Here is a 22,955-nt window from a genome sequence, read left to right as displayed (position 1 = left end):
GGCTCCATCCGGAGGAGGACAGGGTCTGCCTTGTTGCTCTCCTTTTGCTCCGGCTGGATGCCCTAGCCCCTGGCCCTCCCCTCTTCCTTGGTTTTGGGTGGGCTGGGTTGGGGGTGGAGGAGGGACAGAAGCGGCCTGGTGGGCCATGTGCCCAGAGACTCTGGCACTGAGGGTAAGGCAGGGCTCAAAGCCGCCCTGGAGGGGCGGCTCCCCCACGTCCTGTGAATCCTGTTAGAGGGGAGGCCAGGCTGCTGGAGCCCCCAGTCCTGCTGCCATCTGCCCCCAGTTCCCACAAGGAAATGCCACCCCTCCAGCCCTCCTGCTGGAGGCCCCTGGACCTGGTTTTGCACAGGCATCTTTGCACACACATGCACGCAGGCCCTCTCCTCCCTGTGCCTGTCCCCAAGAGGCTGGGAATAGCCTGTAGAGCCCAGGGCTCTCAGGGCACAGGGACCAGCCTCCGGAGCAGGGCAGAGGCAGCTTTTACAGTATGAGGCTTCTGGGGAATGGAGGGGAGGGGAGCATGCAAATATCTTTTTCTTTTGCACATTTTACAAAAACACACCCTGTGAGCCCAGGGCCTTGGAGGCTTCCTCAGCCCTGGGAACACCTCTTTCAGCTTCTGCTCCCTCTTTGCTCTGAGGCCCAAGTCCAAAGAAAGTTGGTGGATGGAAGTCTTGTGTGTGTGGTTTAAGGTTTTGTTTTTTTCCCTTTTCCTTTCCCTCCCTAAAAAAAAAAAAAAAAAAAAAAAAAGCCAAAAAACTTTGTCAAACTTCAAACTTCAGAGCTCCCTAGTGGCAAGGAGGGGAGGGGAGGAGAACTTCAACCCCCTCCAGCTTCCCACCCCCTTTCCCCAGAGTCACGTCTGACCCGTCTGGTTTCCAGGAGCAACCAGACATGATGTAACACCCAGATGAACTTGAACTTGGGGGTGTTGAGAAGAAAAACAATGGCTCCGAGCAGGGGCTGGAGCCAGCCCCCTCCGCTCTGTGCCAGGGAGGCCAAGAGAGCCCTGCTGGTAGAGGGCAGGAGGGGGTGCCAGAGGAAGGGACAGCAGGAGGGCCTCCCCTCCTGGCTCTGGGCTGGCACCAGGCGGCAGGGCTCTGGTGCCCCTGCCTGCCCACCCTCCCTCCCGCTGTCCGCCCCGCAGCTCTGACTGTATATGCGCTTGCTCACTCTCGGGGACCACTGCCATGAGCCCTCCCCATTCACCCCATTTCCGCTTCCACATGCTTTCCCTTCTTCACTTTCTCTGCTCACTTTGCTTGGATGTTGGGGCCAACTCAGAATCTGAGGCAAGTTTGGGAAACAGTTTTTCTTCCCCTTGTTCCTACAAGGAGCCTTGGGCCGGGGCCCTGAGCAGGCAGGTGTGTCTGGGGATGGGGGTTGGGGGGCCGGAGTCGGACAAGCCGAGCGAGCGGGGAGCCCTCGGGCCTGGGGGCAGGCAGGCGGCTGCGGCGGGCGCAGGGGGTCCAGTGGGGGGCGGTTTCCACAGTAACCAGTGACTTTAGCTGATCTCTGGAGCACCAGATGGAGAGAGAACAATAGAACGAGGGAAGAAAAGAGAATTTTACCAATTTTGTCATTCCCTGGGCAGCGTTTTTTACTTAGTTTTAATCAATTTTGGACCTGGCTCAGGAAACAGGGAGGGGTGAGCAGAAAAAGCCGCTCCGTGCTTGCCAGCAGATCCCCCATCTCTGGGACCCGTGGGGAGGCACCGGGGAGTCCCGTCGGAGTTGTCTTTGTCCCTGACTCCAGGCCTGAAACCAGAGTCTTCCTCCTCTGAGGGGAGGGCCCCTCAATCTGAGCACGTCCCCCCGCCCCCCGCCACTGTGCAGCTCAGGAGACCCCAACGGGGCCAGTCTGGGGCCTTGGCTTGGCCTGCCAAGGGCATCGAGGCCAAGCAGGTCCTCCCTACGCTGGTTGTCCCCGGCCTCTTTTCCCTCACAGGAAGGGGGAGGGGCAGGCTCGCAGCCAGGGTGATGGTGTAAGGGTTCTGGTGTAGTCTCCCCTCGGGAAGGTGTGTGTGTGTGGGGGTGTCCCAGAGAACACTAACACCCGAGCCTGCAGGGACAGGGGGCTCACCCGGGCAGCTTCCCTGTTCCTCCGGCCAGGACCGAAGCCTGGGAGCTGGCGGCTGAACCAGCCCTCCCCCAGCCACTCTGAGAATGCCTCAGGCCCGGGTTTCCCCCACACCTTGCTAGGCCCCCATGAGCCTCCATTTGGCCTAAAATCAGTCGATGGGGTTGAACTTCGGGCAGGTGCTCCAGGAGCTCCATCAAAGGAGGGCAGGTCTCCTCTCTGCATGTTGTCCAGTACATGGCAGGAAGTGTAGTATCTCTGCCCACCCAGTAAATGCTAGCAGTGCCCCCAGTCATTGTGGCAACCCCAAACCCCCGTGTTTCCAAATGCCCTCCATCTGCCCTCCTCCATATCCAGTGTGGTAGCCACTGGCCACATGTGGCTGTTTAAAGTAAATAACTAGAGAAAAATTTAGTCCCTTGGTCACACTAGTCATATTTCAAGAGCCTAGAAGCCATGCATTGTTAGTGGCTACTGCACTGGACAGCACAAATAGAGAATATTTCCATTGTCCCAGAAAGTTCTAGATGATCTCCGAGGCCCTGTCTTTCTTCTTTTTTCCAGTTTCATTGAGAGATAATTGACATATAGCATTGTATAAGTTTCAAGTGTACAACATCATGACTTGACTTACATACATCACGAAATGACTGCCACGATAGGGTTAGTAAGCATCTATGATCTCATATAACCAAGGCCCTTTCTAACTCTAAAACTGGATGTCTCCATCTCATGGTGGACCGTGGCCTGCGGTTCCAAACCAGAGCCTGAGGGCTGTAGGCATAATCTGTGTGACCAAGACAAGTGTTTCAAATATTGGAAAAATTTCACATGAAATTGTCTGGACTTTCAAGCTGCTGCTGCTTTTTTTTTTTTCAAATTAATAAATTAATTTATTTTTGGCCGTACCACATGGCATGTGGGATCTTAGTTCCCCGACCAGGGATCGAACCCGCACCCCCTGCATTGGAAGCTCAGAGTCTTAACCACTGGACGGCCAGGGAAGCCCCTCAAGCTTCTTTTGAAAATTTGGCTGATCTAGCCACCCTAGGCCCTCACCCTGATGTGGCAGCCTTGGCCACAGCCTTGGAAAGGTGCTGGTGTCCTGGTCACCACAGACCCTGCCTCCCTGTGAACACGCCACACATAGCAGTTAGGAGCATTGAGTTTGAGCTGCCCCCTGCATTTGAGTCCCAGCTTGGCCCTGTGGGCTGTGTGGCCTTGGGCAGTTCAGCCACCCTCTCTTCACCTGGCTTCTGTGCAGGGTTGGAGTGAGGATAGAATGAGTCCGCACCAGGTGCATGCTCTGTAGTTAGCTCTGCTTGGCCTCTGCAGATCTGAGTCTGTGACCCTGAGCCGGAGAGAGGCCCCAAGATGCATCTTCAGGGACCACCCACCACCATTTTGCCCCGAGGGTACAACCAGACATACCCAGGCACTGTAGACCATAGAGTAGAACCCCCCCTGCCCCGCCCCTTGGCCATGAGGTGGGGCCAGAGCCTTTTGTGGAGGGTTCTGCCAGGCAGCCCAGTTCCCAGGGGTCCACCCTAGGTGTGTTTTGTACTGAGTGGCTGCCAGATCCTGTTTGTGGGAAGGCGGCGCCCCCTGCTGGCACCCTGAGGGAAGCGATGCCCACCCGAGGGAGCCTCAGGTCTTCCACAGGGCGTGGCGCCCAGGAGGGTAGAAGATCAAGCCCACTGGGCTACTGATCCCTTCCCCCAGGCCTGGTACTGCTAGGGACTGAAGCCATGTGGTACCCACCCCTCCCCAGACTTTCAGGCTGTGGGACCTTAGCTGAGCTATGCAGATGGGAATTTCTGCTTTTAATCCAAAGAGACAGAAAGAAAACTCAGCAAGAAGCTGGGCTACCCCCCACGCCACTCCCCAAACCCCTCTGGGGACAAAAGCTGTAGCCTGGCATCCTCCCCCACCCTCCAGGACCCACACAAAAACCTAAACAATTGGAAACATGGCCAGATCCCAGGTCTGTGCTTGTGCCAGTGCCAGCCACGGGGTTCACCCGCTGGGCACGGTACCCACGAGAAGGCCAGCTGGACTCTAGCACCGGAGGCAGGGTCTCCTGGGGGGTCAGGATCCCCATAGAAGGGACCGACAGAGTGGGGATGTACCTCTGCACGAGGTGTTGGTGTCCTTGGCTCTGCTGGAGCTGGACCCTCCAGGGGCCTCAGGAACCGGCCTGGAGTCACAGGACCAGGTGGGAGCAAGAAGGGACCTGCCCCTGCTATTCTCAATATCGCCTCTTTTTTCGTCCCATTTCAGTCCTGGTTCCTCTGATAAGATCGACAAAAGAAATGGCAAAATGAAAAGAAGAGGTTCCTCAAAAGGGGGGAGAAGAAATTTTGAGACGTGGAAAAAAATCCCCCAGCCCAGCCCAGCCCCACCGAAAAGCAAAAATTAGACGTCGTCAGCCACTCAGCCCTTCTCTCCTCCAGCCCGGGGACCCCTGCAGGCCCCCAGAAGCAGCTCAGTTCTCGGAGAGCCTCAGAAGAGGTCTCGGTGGAGCTGTGCACCAGCAGCCAAGCAGAAAGAAACATGCAAAACGGACTCTGTCAAGTAGAGGACAGAAAGAAAGGATGCAGAACTGCCTTCCTCCCCCCACATCCCGTCCCGGCCTTCTGGGGAAGGAGCAAAATCCCCAAACAAAGCAACCAGCACAATTCTGAAGGGGCCTGTCCCCCACCCTCACCCTTCCTAGGGGAACCCCACCCTCGACTAGGGCCGGAGCTTCACTAGGGAGCTCAGAGGACCAGCTTGTAAAGATGATGGGGTGCAGATCCAGAGGGCTCTCCCCTCCAGACTCCACCCCCTCCCTCCCTCACTGCCTTTGCCTCTGGCTTCTTCCCCCAGCTGCTCTGGACCGGGTGAGGCAGGGTAGCCTCGCGATGTCCCTCTGCCCCACCCTCGGGCTAGAAGCCCCCCAACCCCGGCTGGGCAGGGGGCATCTCCCGGAGCTAGTTTTGTGCTCCCAGAATGGAGGGTGTTCTACCACCCGACCCTGAGCTGCAGGGGCAGTTCCCCGGGCCCCAAACCCCTCTGTACAGTCCATAGGAAAAGGTCGGAATGCTCTAGACAGCCCATCCCAGCCTGGGACAGGTCCCCTCTTCCCTCACTCCCAAGGCAGGCCAGGAAGGTCACCGTCCTGACATGCTACACGTGAGGGGAGGTGGGCCCCAGGTTGCCCCCACACCCCAGCCCCGCATGCAGGTGCCCTCGCTCCGCCCCATCGGTCCCTGCCCCTGCCCCTACGCAGACAGCCCTGCTGTGGCCGGGCCGGAGAGTGGAGCAGAAAGGGGACCCGGGAGTCGAGCGAGGAGGACGAGGCAGCCGCCGCTGCCGTTGGCTAAACCGCCACCCGCGCTAGGTAGGCGTCCTGCTTGCCGACTTTCAGTTCCTTTGGAGGGTGTTGGGTGTCGTCCTTTTTCAAAAGTGTTTTGGAGCTTTCTCTGCCTCCCCTTTCCCCCACGCCACCCCCATGGCCACTTCTCTCTGGATTTCAGCTGTAATGTCTTTACTCTTTATTTAGGGGTGGGGCATTCATTGTTTCGGTCTTTTGCTGTTGCAATTGGGAACTCCTCCATTTGAGCAACTTGGGAACAATTTGGTAACACACCACAAGAAGTAGCTCTCCCCCACCACCACCACCACAGCCCCCTCCTCCCCCAAGGGATGGTTGGGGGCCTGTCCAGAGGGTCTTCAGAAGCCCCCCTGGGAGGGAGGGGAGCAAGAGCACGCCCAGCCCGCCTCCAGGGTGTGACTTGGCCCCTCTGGCTTGTCTTTCTGTGCCTTACTCCCTCCTCCCTGCATCTTGGCCCCCTTCTGGAGTCCTTGTGCCTCTCTCTCTCTCTTTCTCTCTCCTTCTTAACTGTATGAAAACACAAAGCACAGGTCAGGATCCTCTGAAAGTCAATCAACCCAACGTTGCACCACATAGGGGTGGGTTATGGGCTTTATTTATTGTGAATCTAGTTTGTGAGGCTGTGGCCCCAAGCAAAGGGAGGGAAGGAGGGGAGGGAGGTGGCTGGAGAGGAGAGGAGAGCTCTTACCTGGGGCAAAAGGGGCCTGCTTGAGTGGTGCCTCCTCCCCAGCTGGAAGCCACAAGGTGGCTGGCCCCAGGGGTGGCTTTTGTTGGAAGTTGAGCGAAGCCCCTCCCCCATCCGCGTGCAGCCCTCGAGGAGGACCGGGTCTGAGAAGCAGGGGATAGGGGAATCCGCGGGAGCCTGGGGGTCGTGGGGAGTAGGGCGGGGGGTGGGGGGCCGGGTGGGCCGGGCGTGACGCGCGGTCAAAGTGCAATGATTTTTCAGTTTGGTTGGCTAAACAGGGTCAGAGCTGAGAGGGGAGCAGAAGGGACCCCTGCCCCCCTGCCCGGCCGCACACGCCCCTTCCCTCGAAGACAATCGGGGCCGCGGGCGCGGTGGGTCCTCGGGGGCGGGGGTCTGCGGGGCGCCCGCCCAGGCGAGGTCGGAAGCTGCAGGCCAGCTGGGCCGGGGCGGGAGCGCGCCCTGCAGGGCTGCCGGGGTGGGCACGGGGGTTGGGGGCCGCTCCTTTCCTAAGTGTTGTTGTGAGGGGCAGGCGAGGGGCGACGAGGGCGACAGGAGATGTGGGGACGTGTTAGAAGAGAAAAAACCCACAAAAAATATATATGGGGGAAATGAACTTTTTTTTTTTTTCATTGAACCAAGTGCAATGCATCAGAGAGTTTTCCTATCTTTGTATGTTAAGAGATTAAGAAAAAAAATTCTATTTTTGTTGTAATGTCCTCGCGGCTCTGGGGACGCTAAAAGAACCGGGCCTGCCCCGCCTTGTGCGGGGGTAACGAAAGCTGAGTGTTTTTTCCTTTTTTTTTTTTTTTGTTCTTTTTTTTTTTTTTTTAAGTCGTTTTCCTGCGTTGACGAGGATGATCTGGGGTTTTTATTTGTTTCGTCGTTCGTTCTCGGTTTCGGTGGGAGGGCTGAAGGAAACGTTCACATTTTAGAATTGAAAAATAAAAAAAACAACACCTCGACATTAAAAAACCAACACAAGATCAAAAAGGAAAAGGACGAGAGAAAATTATTTTAAAGATAATTCAACATAAAAACCCTGGTGCTTCTTACATTATAAAGTACGTTTTAAAAAACCCACAAACTATTATACATAAGTTTATGAATCAATTAAATATCCTGCACTTGTTAGGAACACGCATATCCCTTCTTTGTTGAGTTTAACGGAACGGGACAGCGGCGTGCGCCCGGCGGCGGGCTGCTCTGGCCGCGGGTCTCCCCGGGCGCCCCCTCCCCGGGGCCCAGCGCCCCCTCCTCGCCCCATCCCCGTCCGGGCCCGGGGGCGCGGCGGCGGGTCCCCAGCCCCTCCCCCGCAGAGGTCAATGCCAACGAACAAACGTCCCCTCCCTCCCTCTCCAACCCGAGCGTCCTTCTTTGAGCCAGACGCCAACTTGACCCTCACCAGCATTATCAGGAGCGCGCTCAGCAAGTTGGTAGTTTCTCCCCTCCCCCGCCCCCCACCGCTTCCCCGGCGCCCGCGACTCAACATCACCCTCCCACCCCCACCCCGGTCACCCTCCGGGGAGTACGGGGAAGGCTCGACGCTCCAGGACAGGACCAGCCAAGCTGACAGGTCGATTCGCCCAGGCCCGCGCACGCACGCACGCACGCACACGGCCCCGCACACAGCCCCATCCTTACCCTGCAACCAACCCCGTCGACTGCCTTACACACCCGCCCCCGCGCTGGCCGGCCGACCTAGTGCCTTGTTCTCACCCCCGTGCTGGCGGAGCGGACGCCGCGCTCTGGGTCCCAGAGGGGCCGGGTGGCTCAGACGACCCACCACTTCCCCACCCCGACCGTGCTGAACGGACACTCCCCCCCGACACACACACACACACGAGAGAAAATAAAGGAGCAATAAAGTCACGAGAACTTTCGTCCCCCAATCGAGAGCCCGAGGGGCACCCCAGCCCCGCCTCTGCTCCCCCCCACCCACCCTTGGGGCGCCCCCCTCCCCCCGCAAGCCAGCCTGGGCCAGCCCCGCTTCGGCCCCGGGAGATCCGTGCGCCCGACCAGCACCAGCATCGCGGACCGCAAAGGCCGCCCGTCCCGTCAAACAAGTTTCTTCTTAGGCTAAGAAACGCAGTATATACGAGTATCTCTATATATAGTACTAATGGATTTGGTGTGCTTCCCCCTTAGCGTCCCCGTCCCTCCGCTCCTCTTCCTTCAGCCTGGTCTCCCCCTCTCTGCCCTCCACCCCCGTCTCTGCACTGAGATACATAAGAAACAAGGGTAGTTTACTGTCTGTTTTGTTTTCTGGGTTTTCAGTGTCCTAGCGGAATGCAAGTAGGCAGCCAGCCCGTACGTTCCCTCTCCGCCCCGCCCCACCCCAACCCGCCCCCGTCACTGCGCTTCTGTTATACCATCTTTGCCTGACTCTCTCCGGCTTCTCCATTGAATGGCTAATGTGTATGTGAAATAAAGAAATAAACAAAAACAAAAGCAAGAGCGTCTGAGCCTTCGCTAACGCGATCGTGCGGGACAGTTTCGGGATCGGTGGGGGGGCGGGGGCCGCCGCACGGATTCTGCGCCTCTCTCCTCCCGCCAGGCCGGCGGCCGCTACCGTCGAGGAGCGCGTATCTCTTGGTCTCCGGGAGGGGGCGCCGGTGAGAAAGGAGTAGGCTCTCCGGTCCCTCCCCACCTCCCTCGGTGACCCCAGCACGTAAAAATGCGGCACCACTTGGGTCCGATGACCGCTCCGATGATGTGTTGGTTCCCGGGCCTCTCCCCCGGGAGGGGTACGCGGACAAGGCCACTTCCAGCGGGCGGTGGGCGATAAAAGGGTCTGCAGGGCCCCTGGGGGCGACGGTCGCCCTTCCAGACCCCCGGGCCCTTTCCCCTGTAGGGGACTCTTCACTGGTCCTTCTTCGGGGGAGTTATCTCCACAGCAGGCGCTGAGCGTCGTCCGCCCCTTCCTGGACGGCCCTGGGCTGAGTTCCCAGTGCCCTTCGGCTCAGAGGCGACACCGTGGAGGTCATCGCACCTCCGGGCTCACAGCCGCTTTTTCTGTCTTGATGGGTCGGCCCGCCCCACCGGGGCTGCCATCGGGGCCGCCTGGGGGCGCGGGCTGCGGGCGCGCCACCACCTCGGCCTTGCGACAAGGCCCGCGGCGGGCGCCGTCGTCCAGGGCTCGGTGCGCCGGCCGTTTGCGGGGCCCTGGAGGGGCGGAGCCTGCGGCCAGAGCCGCTGCCTGGTCGCGCAGCAGCCGCACCAGGAAGCCAATGTATTTCATGGCCAGGCGGAGCACCTCGTTCTTGCTCAGCTTCCGGTCGGGCGGGTGCGTTGGCAGCAGTTTCCTGAGCTCGGCGAAGGCGCCGTTCACGTTCTGCTGCCGCCAGCGCTCCCGACTGTTGGTGAACACGCGCCGGGCCACCTTCTGGGGCTGGTGCCCTGAGGACAGGAGTGGCAGGGTTGGCGCCATGGCCCGGGGGAGGCAGGCACCCCTACCTGCCCTTACTCCAGACTCCCAGCACCCTCATGGGACTTCATCCCCGGCGGGGAGCTGGGCCTTTCTCCACCCAAGGGATACACACGTAGGATCCACGTGTAGCCCTCCTGCCAGTTAGCAGCCCCCGCAGCCCCACCTCTAAGCTGCCTAGACAAGGACTGTCACAGGCCCAAGCTGCAGACAACTGAAGCCTTCTGTACCTCTGTCTACACCTTGATGTTAAGGGCTGAAATTCTCTAGGGAGTGTGGCTGCCGGTCCGGGCAGCTGTCCCTATGGTCCTCATTCTCATTCTGAGAGTTTCTCTCCCAGTGATTGTGGTGCCGTTCATGTCTCAGGTGGCCCTGTGAACTCCTGGTATATCTAAATGGCTGTGGTGTGTGATCATTGCCGTGTGGTTGTGTGGGTAATTCCTGTGTGGCCATGGACCTCAGTGGCTGTGGTTGCGGTCCTGTGACTCTCTCTCTTGTGTGGCTGTCTCTTGGATGGTTGCTGTCCCGTGGCTGTTTCCTGTGTGCCTGCGCATGTGCGTGGCTGTCATTTTGAAGCCCCCATGCCATGCTGTGTCTTGCCGCGACCCTTTGTGGCTCGTTGGGTGGCTGTGCTTGTGTGGAACTGGCCATTTTTCTGGGGTTTTGCACGTGGGCGTAACCTGCCTGAGTACTGAGCCCCTGTGTGGGCTGTCCTGTGTATGTCTGTGTGCGATGTCACATAACCTTTCCCTGCGGAAGGCTATGTGACAGACGTGGGCCCCAGCAGAGGTGGCTGGGCGAACACAAACCCATACTCACCCTCAGCCAGCTCCAGCTCACAATGGCTTGGTCTCCGCTTCAGCCGGCTGCTAGGGAAGATGCTGAAAGGTCCTGCCGGCCCAATGTAGAGGCTGTAAGGGGTCGTGGGTCACTAATGCCTTGTGGGTAAGGACCCTGACCCCGGATTCCCCCCAGGCCCCAGGCTCCCACTGACCTGTTGAGGAAGGGGTGAGGGTGGTAATGCAGGGCCAGGGGCGCTGGGGCGGTTCCCAGGGTGGAGAGTTGCAGCAGCGGGGGACGGAGGGTGCTTAGTTCCGTGGTGGCCATGGCTGCCCCTGGGGGCCTGGTGTGGCCCAGGCTGATCACTGGCACGCCAGGGGGCAGCCTGGGTGGCGAGGAGCCTCTGTGGCCCACCTCCTCCGCCTTTGGGGGCCCAGGCGAGGCAGGCTTTGGGGGCGGGGCAGGCACTGGGCTGGGGGCACACACCATCTTGGCCTTCTCGGTCATGGTGGGGCCCACCTCTGCCTGGGCCTCGGGCGGGCACATGGACCCCGAGGGGGTGCTCACCTGTGGGAGGAAGGAAGCCAGCGGGGAGGGGGGAATCAGAAGCCACCCCCCACCCTTAGCCCAACAGAGCCCTCAAATGGGAGGAAGACTGGAGGGGGTGGCAGTTCAGTGGGCAAAGGCAGATGCAGGGTGGGCCCAGAAACTACCAGGACATGGGAGGGGGTCCAACACAAGGACAGGAGGTGCCCACTGAGGTGCTGGGCAGCACTGAGCTCAGCAATGCTGCTTCTGAGCTGTCTGTGACCCATGAGGCCTTAGTTGTAGAGCCCCTGAGCAAATTTCCCTTCTTCCAGAATCCCCTCTCGCCTGGAGCCTGGAGGGAAGGGCAAGGCAGGGAGCCCATGATGGACCCTTTGACCACAGGGTGCCCCTTAAACCCTCAGATCTGATCCCAAGACCCTTCATGGACACCATGGACCTTGGAATCCCTCCACGATTGACTGACCCTTCACTGATCACTGCCCCCTGGCTGACCATGTGGCCCTCAGCTATAACCCTGAGGCTCTTCCCATTGTCTCCATGTCAGACTCTGAAAGTCCTCCATAATCACTCCAGTGACCACGCCCCCACCCGCTGAAAATGTCCCCTGTGACCCCACTGCTGACATTGACTCCAGATGCTAACCCTACTGCCCAGCACAGTCATGCCCCAATCCTCCCTCTGGCTCTTGTGTCCTCCCCACCCCCCATCAGTATCCACCCCTTTGCACCCTGCTTCCATATCCCTGTTCACTCTTGGCCTCATGGCCTGGCGTGTCCCAGCAATGTCTGGGATTCCTGGCCCCTCTGCCCTGTCTTCCCTAGCTAGGCCTAGTCTCTCACTTAGTGGGCCCCCTAGATGAATGAGGGAAGGAACGAATGAATGAATGTAGGCGGGTCCGGGATCCCCCAATTTCAGGCCCACGCCACTCTTACCCCAGCACTGCTCCGGATGCCTGCTGATGGCCGTGACTCTGTCCTTCAGGTCCAGGATGTGGTTCCGACTTCAGGCAAGGCACCGCCGCGCGCTCGGGCCTCTGCGCTGCGTGCTGCTGGCGGCCGGAGGCCCTGTTTGGGCCGCAGCATCAGGCCGCCCCGCTTCCTTGGCTCCCAAGGGCCACCGCGGCGGCGGTGGCAACAGGGTAGGTCCCTCCAGGGAAAGTGAGCAGCTCCGGGCCGCCTGCCCTCTCCCCGCCCCTGGCGGCCGGGTTTCCTCCCTCTCACCCCTGGCGCAGCGGCCGGAGGATGCTGGGCCAGTGCAGATAAGGGCCTGGCTGCCTGGCCGCGCCTGATAAGGAGCCGGGCTGACCCCGGAGGAAACCAGCGGGCGGGGATCTCCTAGCGCGGGCCTCAAGTCCCCGCCCCCAGCCGGCACATGCAGGACTGACTGTCACCCCTCAAGGCCTCACCTTCCATCCCCCCAGGCACTGAAGGATCCCAGCCAGGGTGCACACCCCTAGGAGTGAGGTGCCCAGTTGCATGCAGAAGGGACACTGAGGCAGGGATGGATGCAGTGGTCCCTATGTCACTTGGGTCTGTCCTCCAGCTTTGAATACCCCTTGCTGTGTCCGTGCTGATGGGGGTGGAGGAGAGCTCTTTCCGGCCCTGCTGGGGCCTCGTGACCCAGGGGCCCCCTTCTCTCCTCACCCTGCCTGGTTCCTCTTTCTACAGAGTGCTTCCCCGCCTTTCTGCCAACCCCACCCTGGAGTGGGGCACTGACTGGAGGGCAGTTCTGACAGTTTGGCCTTGGGTGTCCAGCCTAGGCAGGTGTCTTGGGCGCCCCCCCCTCCCCGTGCACTATCCACACCACCTTTCCAGGCCCAGGAGGGTGAGGGGAAGTGCCGCAGCTGGGGGAGATTTCCTCCCATGCCAGAGGTGGCAGAACCTTCTAATAGGTGCCTCCCCAGCAGGTCCCCACAATCCTGGGCCTCCACGTCACAGGATCACATAGCCCCAACTCAGAGGTCCTTGGCCCTCATCCCACAGTGGGGTCCACTTCAGGGTGGACAGTGATAAAGAGGCATTGGGTAAATATCTTGGAATGGTGGTAAAGCTCAAGTTCCTGCTGGGCCTCACAAAGGGAGGGGTGCTGGGTACCACAACGTAAGCAGTGACACTGTCAGCATAACACTGTCCCTTATCCCCAGCAACCTCCCAGCAGGTCAGTCGTACTTTGCCCAGTGCATATCTGGGCGACTGCAGGAGCCCCAGGCAGGCCCTCAGCTGCCCCCCAGCACCGAACTATCGCCCCCCCACTCAGGAATCAGTTGAAGCCCAGGACCCCACAAGCAACCTTCCTACTGTCCCAGGGAAGCAAGAGTACAGTTCTAAACATACGAGTTAACTCTGGTATCCCTACAAGGTGGGTTCTGGAATTAGGTTCATTTTACAGAGGGGGATGAAGCAAGGTAAAGGGTGCTTGCAGGGTCCCACAGCTACCACGTGGCAGGGTGGGGATTCTGCCCCAGGCCTCTTCGTTAACGCTGCCACCCGCCCCTGCCCTGGGGGGAGGGGTTGCAGCAGGCTGCCGGGTGCCTCAGTGTGCGAGCCCGAGGGGCCGCAGGGCAGGAAGCACCTGGTCTGGAGCGGATGCATGAGGCGCCTGGTTCCGGTCCGGCTTCCGCCACCGGGGCCCTGGCGGGAACTGGGCCAGAGAAACCAGGCGGCGAGGTGGCGGCGGCGGGGGCGCGAGTCCATAAGCGGGCGCGGGGTCTAGAACACCAGCCTGCGCGCGTGCCTGCGTCCAGGGAGCGCGCCCACGCTGGGAGGGTGGGAGGAAGGGGAAGGGGGTAAAGGTCCCTGCGGGCGTGAGCGCACGGCTGCCGCCCCGTGGCCACCTCGGGAATGGCAGGCGCCAGCAAATGGGTGGCTAAGCACCTTGCAGGAAGACGATCAGCTCCCCACCTCTCCAATACAGACAGAACACTCCCGTCAGAAACAATGACAACACTTCATTCGGGCAGGGACAAACACAGCCCAGATGCACAGAGCTCCCCAAGGGAGTCAAAACAGATGGACAGAGGAACAGACCCCAGACAAGCAGCTGAAGAGATGGACAGAGCCCCTCCAGCAGATGGACAGACACACCACAGGCAGCCTCCCCATTCAGACAAATGACAGTCAGGGGAAGGTGAAAAGTCTTTATTGGCTCAGTCTTCGCCTGGACCAGCAGCAGCCCCAGGCCCAAGGGGGTTCTGATCGGGGGCCTCTGGACAGTCAGTGGGGGTGGCTTCAGCAGTGGCCTTGGGTGTCAGGGGGCTATGCGAGTAGCAGCACTGCTCCCCACGCTGGCAGGTGCCCTGGTGGGAGTATGATGGGTGTGAATGAACCCTGGCCCGGAGCTCAGCAGCCCTGCTGGGTTCCCTCCCTGGATGGGGAGCTCACTCCCACACACTTGCCTGGCCCCAGTTCTCCCAGCCCTGCCTGCCCATTGGCCCAGCCCTGTTGCCAGGAGGCCAACCCATGTGTGTTTCAGTGGGGGCTGGGGGGCCCCTCACCTCCTTGAACCTCTTGCAGGGAAATGTCTTGAGCTGGGCAGCCCGCTGGGCCAGGTCCTCCTCCGGCTCCTTTCGCTTATTCTGGAGCAGCTTGCGTCTCTCTTCCACAGCTTCGCCTGCCGCCTTGCCTCTGCGTAGGGAGACGAGTAGCGGAGGCTCCGTCTGGCCTCTGTGCCCACTCCCCCCAGCCCAGCCCCGCCCCCATCCCACTCTCACTCACCGTGGCCGGGCGCGGGGCCGGGGACCCCAGTTGGCCTCGGGGTTGGCCTGGAAGCGCTTGAGTCCTCGCTGGCGGGAGCTGGGGTTGGCATCGTCCCGGATGGTGAAGTTGGCCTGCAGCCTAGGGAAATGAGGGTGGGGGCTGAAGGGCATCTACCAGGCAAGCGGGCACACACCGCCCAGGCCACCTGCCCACCTCAGTGCAGCTCAACGTACTTTGGGAAAACTGTGTCTGCAGACGTCAGGTTTCTATCATTCATTTAATAAACATTTATCAAGTGCCTACGGTGTGCCTAAAGTCTGCTGCCAGTAAAGCTGACATTCTAATGCACAAGAGAGGCAAGCAATGGGGCAAATCAGAAATCAGCAAATTATAACATGTGAGGGCATGAGATTAAGAGTTTTGGGGAAAAGAGCACGGTAGAGGGAATGGGGAGTCTGGGAGCCATGCAGAGGCCCTGAGGAGGGGCTGTGCCTGGTGAGTTTGGGTGAGGAGGCCAGTGTGGAGTTGGGGGGGTGGGTGGTGGACGAATGAGGGCAGGGAGGTGAGGGGGAGATGGTGCAGGGCCTGCAGATAGAATTGTTTCTAGTGAGTCAGGTGGGAGCCACGGAGGGTTCTGAGCAGAGGAGGGACGGGATCTGACTTGTGCTCACAGGTGCCCTCTGGCCACTGCGGGGGGGAACAGAATGTGGGGGGAGGAGAGCTGGGGGACCAGGGTGAAGGCCACTGCACTGGTCCAGCTGAGCAGTACTGGGGCCAGAATAGGGTGACGGCAGAAGGGGAGGGAGAGAAGTGGATGGATTCTGGATCTCACTTGAAGAATGAGCGTGTGTCTGTGAGGAGAGGGTCTGTGTCGTCTACTTCCCGTGCCTGCGGGCAGCCGTATCCGTGCCATGCCCCTACCTGGGCTCCACACTGAGAATGCGGAATGCCGGACTGGTCTCCGACAGGCGCTCCCGTTTCACCGGACACTCCTTCTCCTGGGAGGCAAAGGTCAGAGGTCAGAGGATGCTGGCACTGACCGTCCCCTGCCTTCCCAATTCCATCTGGTCAGGCCTGGCCTCACCCAGCAGCGCATGATGTCCCAGAGGACCGAGGAGGGGGCGTCCGTCTTCACGGCATTCTTACAGGCATGGGAGAGGGAGACCCGGAAGCCAGCATGGAGGAGGGCAGACCTGGGGACCGGGAGGGATTGTGAGGGGGAGGGGAAGGCTGGACCCCAAGGTCGGTGCTGACCTGTGAGTGTGACCCTTGTTTCACAGACTGGCATGGCTGCACGTCTCCTGGTGACTACATTGCCTGCATAATGCCAACCACCTTCACAGTAAGACTATCCCTGTGGCCAGGGCTCATGGCTTCCAAGAGCTGTTCTAAGCTCTTGTGCATGAGAAGCCCTAGACCGGGGTTATGTTTGACCTCCATTTTATAGGGGACTCCAGTCCAAGAGGGAGCCGACGTGCCCAAGGGCACCCAGGGGTCAGGCCGAGGCTCCACCCCGGGCCCAGCCTCACCTCAGCTGCAGGAGCCTGGGCGTGCTGCAGCGGATGGTGCTGCTCAGCTGGTCCAGCGTGTAGTAGAGAGGTACATCCAGGAGCTCCTGCCAGAGAGGACGGGATGGGTGTGGGGCAGACCGAGGAAGGATGGCTGGGCACCCGCGGGGCCTCCTCCCGGTCACGGCGCGGTCCCCACCTCGGCGACGACGCTCAGGACCCCGCGGATCCGCTCGGCGGTGTGGAAGCGGCCAGGGTTGGCGCTCACAGCCTCTAGGACACGGCCCACGAAGTCTAGGTCGTGGAGGGGCTCCGCCCACATGGGGCCACCAAGCTATGGACACACAGGGACCAGATAAGCAGGGATCAGGACAGCCAGGACCCCCGCCTCCCCCTGGCCTTTCCCCCCCGCACCCTCGCCCAGCCCCACCTGGTGTCGCTGCCCACAGTGCTCACACTCTGGGGCCACGGGGGGGCCGCAGGCTGCAGAGAACTTGACCCTGCACAGAGAGGGGTGAGGTCGGGGGTGGTGACCCTGGCTGGGATGCCCCCTTCGCCTTCCTCCCCAGCTCTCCCTTGCTCACCGGCCACCGGAGGCTCCCGATGCCTTCCCAAGGCGCTGGAGGTGGAACGCCCCGCAGCCCACACACTGGAACACCAGCGCCTGCTTGCTGTGGGAGACCAGGGTGGCCACCAGTTCCTGGAATTGCCACCGCACCCCAACTCTTCCCTCAGGCTGACTGGGTCCCCTTTGGGCTCCCCAGGGCAGCCTTCCCTCCCCCCGCCCCGGGAAAGGCCCCGTGACCTCCCTCATCCATCACCCTTCCCTGCCCCAGGCTAACCTGGCCGAGGCCTTGACCTTGGCCTGGCCGGTGAAGACGCGAACGAAAATGCGCACGTAGAAGTCGGCGCTGATGCTGAGCAGGGGCACCACGAAGCGCTGGTAGCAGTTGGCGTGGAGGTCCAGGCTGTGCAGGACAATCCTCAGGGCCTGGCGTGGGGGGCGGGTGCCAGCCATCAGTCCTGCCCCCGCCGCCACCTCCCCTACAGGGAGCCACACAAGGTGCTCGCAAGTACAGGGTCAGGGCCGGCTCCCCGGGTTCTCAGGCCAGCCCTGAGTGACCCTTGGCAAGTGAGAGCCTCAGTTCCCTCATCTATGAAATCACACCCGTCTGTCTCTTTAAGGCCCTGGCACTAAATGATTAAGGAAGGGACTTCCCTGGCGGTCCAGTGGTTAAGACTCCGCGCTCCCAGTGCGGTGGGCATGGGTTCCATCCCTGGTCGGGGAACCAAGATCCCACGTGCCGTGCAGCACGCCGCCCCCCCCCCCCAAAATAATTAAGGAAAGCACAGGCCCAGTAAACCAAACCTCTTCCAACTAGCATTCTCAGCATGCCCCATGCTGTGTGATGCGGCACAAGGACCTGCATTCCTCTGGGCAGGATACTGGGTGCTGCGAACTACTGGGGCCTTCTCCTTGCCAGAGGCTGCAGTAAGACTCTGACACGGGAAAGGAGGCAGCATTTTCCAGACTGACCTGACAACAAGGTCCTTAAGGAACAAGGACAAGAGCCCTCCTTTCCCAGCCCCTCAACATAGCCAACCCGACCTTCTTGAATCCCCATAGCAACCTGGTGGGGTCTGGGTCATCATCATACCCATTTCACAGATGCAAAAACAGAGGCCCAGAAAAGGTGAAGTCACTTGCCCAAAGCCGCCAGCAAAACTAGGACCTGAACCCAGAGCCAAATGCAAACCTGGAAAAACTGCCTTAAAAAATAATTTTGTGGGCTTCCCTGGTGGCGCAATGGTTGAGAGTCCGTCTGCCTGCCGACGCAGGGCACACGGGTTCGTGCCCCGGTCCGGGAAGATCCCACATGCCGCGGAGCAGCTGGGCCCGTGAGCCATGGCCGCTGAGCCTGCGCGTCCGGAGCCTGTGCTCCACAACGGGAGAGGCCACAACAGTGAGAGGCCCGCGTACCGCAAAAAAAAAAAAAAAATTTTGTGGACAACCCTGATGGCACAATGGTTAAGAATCTGCCTGCCAATGCAGGAGGCAAGGGTTTGATCCCTGGTCCAGGAGGATCCCACATGCTGCGGAGCAACTAAACCCGTGCACCACAACTACTGAGCCTGCACTCTAGAGACCGCGTGCCACAACTACTGAGCCCATGTGCTGCAACTACTGAAGCCCATGCGCCTAGAGCCCGTGCTTGACAACAAGAGAAGCCACCATGATGAGAAGCCGCACACCACAACAAAGAGTAGCCCCGGGTCGCCGCAACTAGGGAAAGCCCCCGCACAGCAATGAAGACCCAAAGCAGCCAATAAATAAATAAATAAGAAGCATAAAATTAGAGATAATAATAATAATAATAATTTTGTGGGAGTTCCCTGGTGGTCTAGTGGTTAGGATTCCAGGCTTTCACTGCTATGGCCTGGGTTTAATCCCAGGTCGGGCAACTGAGATCCTGTAGGTCATGCAGTGCAGCAAAAAAAACCCAAACAAACAAAAAGAAAAACAAAGAAAAGAAAATTGCAAAGTTGTTGAAGTAGAGAATACTAGAAAGAATAATGTAATCACCCACTCTCATCCTGGGCAAAACTACTGCCCCACCCCACCCCCAAAGGACCATGTTTGGCAGCCATGCTCTCAGGAACTATGCGGGTTAAAGAACATGCTTGTTGGGACCTCTCTGGTGGCACAGTGGCTGAGACTCCGTGCTCCCAATGCAGGAAGCCCGGGGTCGATCCCTGGTCAGGGAACTAGATCCCACATGCGTGCCGCAACTCAGAGTTCGCATGCCACAACCAAGGAGCCCGCCTGCTGCAACTAAGACCCAGCACAACCAAAAAAATAAATAAATAGATAAATATTTTTAAAAAAACAAAGAACGTGCTTGTCATCGAAATCCTGGGATGGATCTGGCCAAGCAGGTCTGGGGGTGGGAGGAGAGTTGGGAGGCCCCTCACCATCTCGTGGCAGGCCCGGCTCTTGAGGGCCATGGCCCCGTACTTGCTGTAGCATGTCTCCCCACTGTTCCCCGCCAGCACTGCCATGTCTGTGCAGGTCACACACAGCAGCCCTGTGGGGAGGGACCCGGCAGTGAGGACCCTCCAACACCCCAAGCCCTGCTCAGTACATAACCCCCCCCCAACCCATCCCCACCCCGCCCTTGCATCAGGCTGGCCTCACCTCCTTCACTCACAGCCTGCACAGCTGCATCCAGGAAGGGGGCGGGGCTGCCATAGGGGTCCAGGTCAATGACATCAAACCGCTCCGACGCCTTCTGATGCTGGTACATCAGCATCCTAGGAGGCGAGAGGGCCAGGTCCTCAGCCCCCTGCACCAGGGACCCGTGCTGTCCCCTACACACGTTCACTCGTACAATGTGATGGTTTTGGCATGGACTTGGGGGCCAGCTGCGCGGCTTCAGATCCTGGCTTATCCATCTGCTAGCTATATTAACTTTTCCTCCTTGGGTCTGTCTACCTATCTAACAGCGGCAATAATAATAGGGAATTCCCTGGCGGTCCAGTGGTTAGGACTCCGTGTTTTCACTGCCGAGGGCCTGTGTTCATTCCCTGGTCGGGGAACTAAGATCCCATAAGCCACGCAGCGCGGCCAAAAAAAAAAAAAAAAAAAAAAAACCCAAAAACAAAAAAACAGAAAAACAAGATGGCAATGATAATAGCCAATACTGATGCAGCACATATTTACCTGACACTGTTTCAAGCCGTTTATAAATGTATTAACTCATCTAATCACACAGTCTTCCACAGATTTGAAACTATTGTTGTTCTTTGCAGGGGAGAAAATGCAAATGATCCTGACCGTGTAATTTATAACTGCAACCCTTCCTTCGTCCATCCCTTGTACCCTGTTATTTCACCCCTGCCTCCAGCACTTCTCACCTCTAGTTTACTACACAGTTTGTTTATTTGTCATGATTATTGGTTATCATCTGTGTTTCCTATTAGATTCTTTTTTTAAAAAAAAAAAAGATTTATTTACTATTTATTTATTTATTTATATTTATTTTTGGCTGCGTTGGGTCTCTGTTGTGGCACGCGGGCTCTTCGTTGGCGCGCGGGCTTCTCTCTAGTTGTGGTGTGAGTGTTTTCTCTCCTCTACTTGTGGCACGCGGGTCGCAGAGTGTGTGGGCTCTGTAGTTTGTGGCACGCGGGCTCTAGTTGAGGCGCGAGAGCTCAGTAGTTGGGGTGCGTGGCCTTAGTTGCCCCGCGGCATGCGGGATCTTAGTTCCCTGACCAGGGATCGAACCCGCGTCCCCTGCGTTGTAAGGTGGATTCTTTGCCACTGGACCACCAGGGAAGTCCCCCTATTAGATTCTACTATGGTCAAGAAAGCAAACATTTTTAATTCATTTATTTTCTGTAAAGGGTCAGGTAGTAAGTATTTTAGGCTTTTTGCGAGACATGTGGTCCCTATCACATATTCTTCTTTTTCTAAACCTTTAAAAATGTGAAAAACATTCTTAGATGGCAGGCCATAAAAAAACAGGCGTGGGCCTCGCAGGCTGCAGTTTGCTGACCCCTGCATTATGAACTCCACAAGGTCAGGGATTTTGTCTGTATTGTTTACCGATGCAGTCCTGACAGGCAGAATGGCTCCTGGGGACTTCCCTAGTGGTGCGGTGGTTAAGAACCCACCTGCCAATGCAGGGGACATGGGTTCGAGCCCTGGTCCAGGAATATCCCACATGCTGCGGAGCCACCAAGCCCGTGCGCCACAACTACTAAGCCTGTGCTCTAGAGCCCTCGAGCCACAACTCCTGGGCCCACGTGACACAACTACTGAAGCCTGCGTGCCTAGAACTCGTGCTCCACAACAAAAGAAGCCACCGCAATGAGAAGCCTGTGCGCCATGACCAAGAGTAGCCCCCGCTCACCGCAACTAGAGAAAGTCCACGCGCAGCAACAAAGACCCAACGCAGCCAAAAATAAATAAATAAATTTATTTTTTAAAAAAAAGAATGGTGCCTGGCACTGGATATACACTGGTTCACTTGACTGAATAAAAGTACAAGAAGTTGAGTCTAAAATGGAGACCATAACGGTACTTATTTCCACCTCGGACCACAAGCCACACAGGTATAATCAGTAACCCCTATAACATATAGCAACCCCTATAAAACTACTGTCCTTGTTTTATAGACAAGGAAACTCAGGCTCTAAGAGGCTAAGGCCACTCCCCCAAGGTCACAGAGCAAGATTATGACACAGCCAGGATTTGACCCCAGGGACCTCTGTTCCAGAAAGCACCTTCCAGCAGCTAGCCTCTACTGCCCAGCACCTACCGGGCATCCGCCTGGCTGGGCTGTACAAGGTGGGCCACATCGTTGAGCTGCACATTACGGTGCATGAGATCCACGGCTCGGGCAGAGGCATCATTGGCAACCACGGATCGGAGCCCAGGCACCTCTAGCGCAAAGCGAATGGAACGGAGGCCGGAGGCTGCCAGGCCTTCCAGCACTCGCAGGCCTTCCTGTTGGAGTAAGCAGGGAGCCCCACTCACATCCATGCCTCCATCCTCTGCTGGGCGCCAAGGAGCCCCCCCCCTCCCAGCTCCTATCGCTCTCCCCCTCCAGGAGCCTTCCTTCTTTTACCACCCACCGGACTCCAGGGCTGCTACCTCCCACGTTCAGGCCCCACCTCGCAGATATCCCGCACGGCAGCTGTTCGAGGTTGGTCTCCCGGGGCCAGGTTTGCACCCTCTTTCACTTCAGCCTTGTCCTCCTCTTGCTCCGACAAGTCCACGACCACCTTTTGCAAATCCTTCTCACCTGGCACCTTGACTGCAGCCATCCAGACGCACGAGTTAGGGGATATCAAAGCGCCATCTGAGAAACCTCCCCCAACTCTTCAGAATACAGAAGATTCAGGGAAGAAAATCTTCCCCAAAGTCCCTGGAGGAAGGCAGAGGAGCAGAGCCCAGGGCCTGCTACACGGCTGGAGTCTTTCTGGAAGGTAAGGGAGAGAAGGGGCGGGGCAACGAGAGAGCTCTGCGTGACACCCCTGCCCACCAGGAGCCTGGACCTCTACTCACTCTGGATTCCTTTGGCCCCAAGCTGAATGCGAGCAAACTCGGTAATCACAGCACATCTGCGGGAAACGGAGAGTCAGCTCACACCCCTTCATCCTCATAGACCCACTGCCCTCTGCCAAGCTGACCCCGGACTCTGCTCACGTCAGGTCCCGGTTGAACTCCTGCACTGGGTTGTAGAAAACTTCGTTTGCGCTGGGGAAGACGATCTTGGCGGCCCCCTCAGTGACCGTCGTCTCCTGAACCTCAGGTGGGCGCTCTTCTCCGCAGGGCTCGGTGCCATTCTCCATTGCCGCTGGATTTGGCGGCCCTTGGGGCTGCCCCTCCATAAAGCGGGCTCTAGAGAAGCTGCGGGCGGAGCGGAGACTCAGGCTTAGCCACAGAACGATCCTCGCACGGGACATCCGCGGGCGCCTCTGCCCGCCAAGCCTAGTTCGGAGGGCGGGGGAGAGAATAGCCAAAGCATCAGAGAGCTGCTTTCCTGGCCGGATGGCCTACACAAGTGTAAAGTAGGGACTAAGGAAACCCTGTGACCTCAGTAAATTGACACCACCCCCCGTCTTTGGAGGACTGTCCCTGAGAAGCCGGAAGCCCTCGAGCGGGCCCACCCATGCTCCGGATCCCTCCCCGCGTCGCCCAGGCCCCCCTCACCTTCTCCTGCGGCACCGAAAACCAAATCGGTCTCGGTGCACGTTTCCCCAGATTAGGACCTGGGCGCCGCCATGTTGGCACAGTGGGAGGGCAGATCATGTGACAGAGTTTAGTCAATCATTGATGCTACCTATAGTGGGC

The 22,955-nt window shown here is 58.8% G+C and overlaps 3 protein-coding genes across 7 annotated transcripts in view; 1 reads left to right on the top strand and 2 right to left on the bottom strand.

Annotated features, from left to right (window-relative positions):
- Nucleotides 1-6,320, top strand: part of NFIX (nuclear factor I X) — a 96,243-nt gene extending 89,923 nt beyond the window's left edge. For all 5 annotated transcript variants that reach the window (XM_060007892.2, XM_060007895.2, XM_060007894.2 and 2 more), the window contains one exon: nt 4,363-6,320. In XM_060007892.2, coding sequence (XP_059863875.1) covers nt 4,363-4,377 — 15 coding nt within the window. In that variant the 3' untranslated portion in view covers nt 4,378-6,320. The remainder of the gene's footprint in view (nt 1-4,362) is intronic.
- Nucleotides 6,321-8,055: 1,735 nt separating this feature from the next.
- On the bottom strand, nt 8,056-12,187 carry LYL1 (LYL1 basic helix-loop-helix family member). The gene is made up of 4 exons (XM_060007905.1): nt 11,829-12,187; nt 10,562-10,914; nt 10,387-10,478; nt 8,056-9,539 (listed from the first exon to the last, which is right to left on the bottom strand). The coding sequence occupies exons 2-4, from the start codon at nt 10,891-10,893 to the stop codon at nt 9,124-9,126; spliced, it is 840 nt and encodes a 279-aa protein (XP_059863888.1). The 5' UTR covers nt 10,894-10,914; nt 11,829-12,187; the 3' UTR covers nt 8,056-9,123.
- Nucleotides 12,188-13,919: 1,732 nt separating this feature from the next.
- On the bottom strand, nt 13,920-22,891 carry TRMT1 (tRNA methyltransferase 1). The gene is made up of 17 exons (XM_060006632.1): nt 22,815-22,891; nt 22,308-22,592; nt 22,167-22,222; nt 21,773-21,915; nt 21,418-21,605; nt 19,296-19,411; nt 19,073-19,185; nt 16,942-17,090; nt 16,684-16,770; nt 16,530-16,599; nt 16,299-16,433; nt 16,121-16,206; nt 15,676-15,784; nt 15,513-15,589; nt 14,610-14,729; nt 14,390-14,519; nt 13,920-14,191 (listed from the first exon to the last, which is right to left on the bottom strand). Exons 2-17 carry the CDS (start codon nt 22,565-22,567, stop codon nt 14,042-14,044), a joined length of 1,989 nt encoding a protein of 662 aa, XP_059862615.1. The 5' UTR covers nt 22,568-22,592; nt 22,815-22,891; the 3' UTR covers nt 13,920-14,041.
- Nucleotides 22,892-22,955: the final 64 nt, after the last annotated feature.

The sequence above is a fragment of the Delphinus delphis genome, chromosome 3, assembly GCF_949987515.2.
Source record: "Delphinus delphis chromosome 3, mDelDel1.2, whole genome shotgun sequence".
In the NCBI taxonomy this organism is placed as follows: Eukaryota; Metazoa; Chordata; class Mammalia; order Artiodactyla; family Delphinidae; genus Delphinus; species Delphinus delphis.
This window is presented reverse-complemented; position numbering and strand designations above follow the sequence as displayed.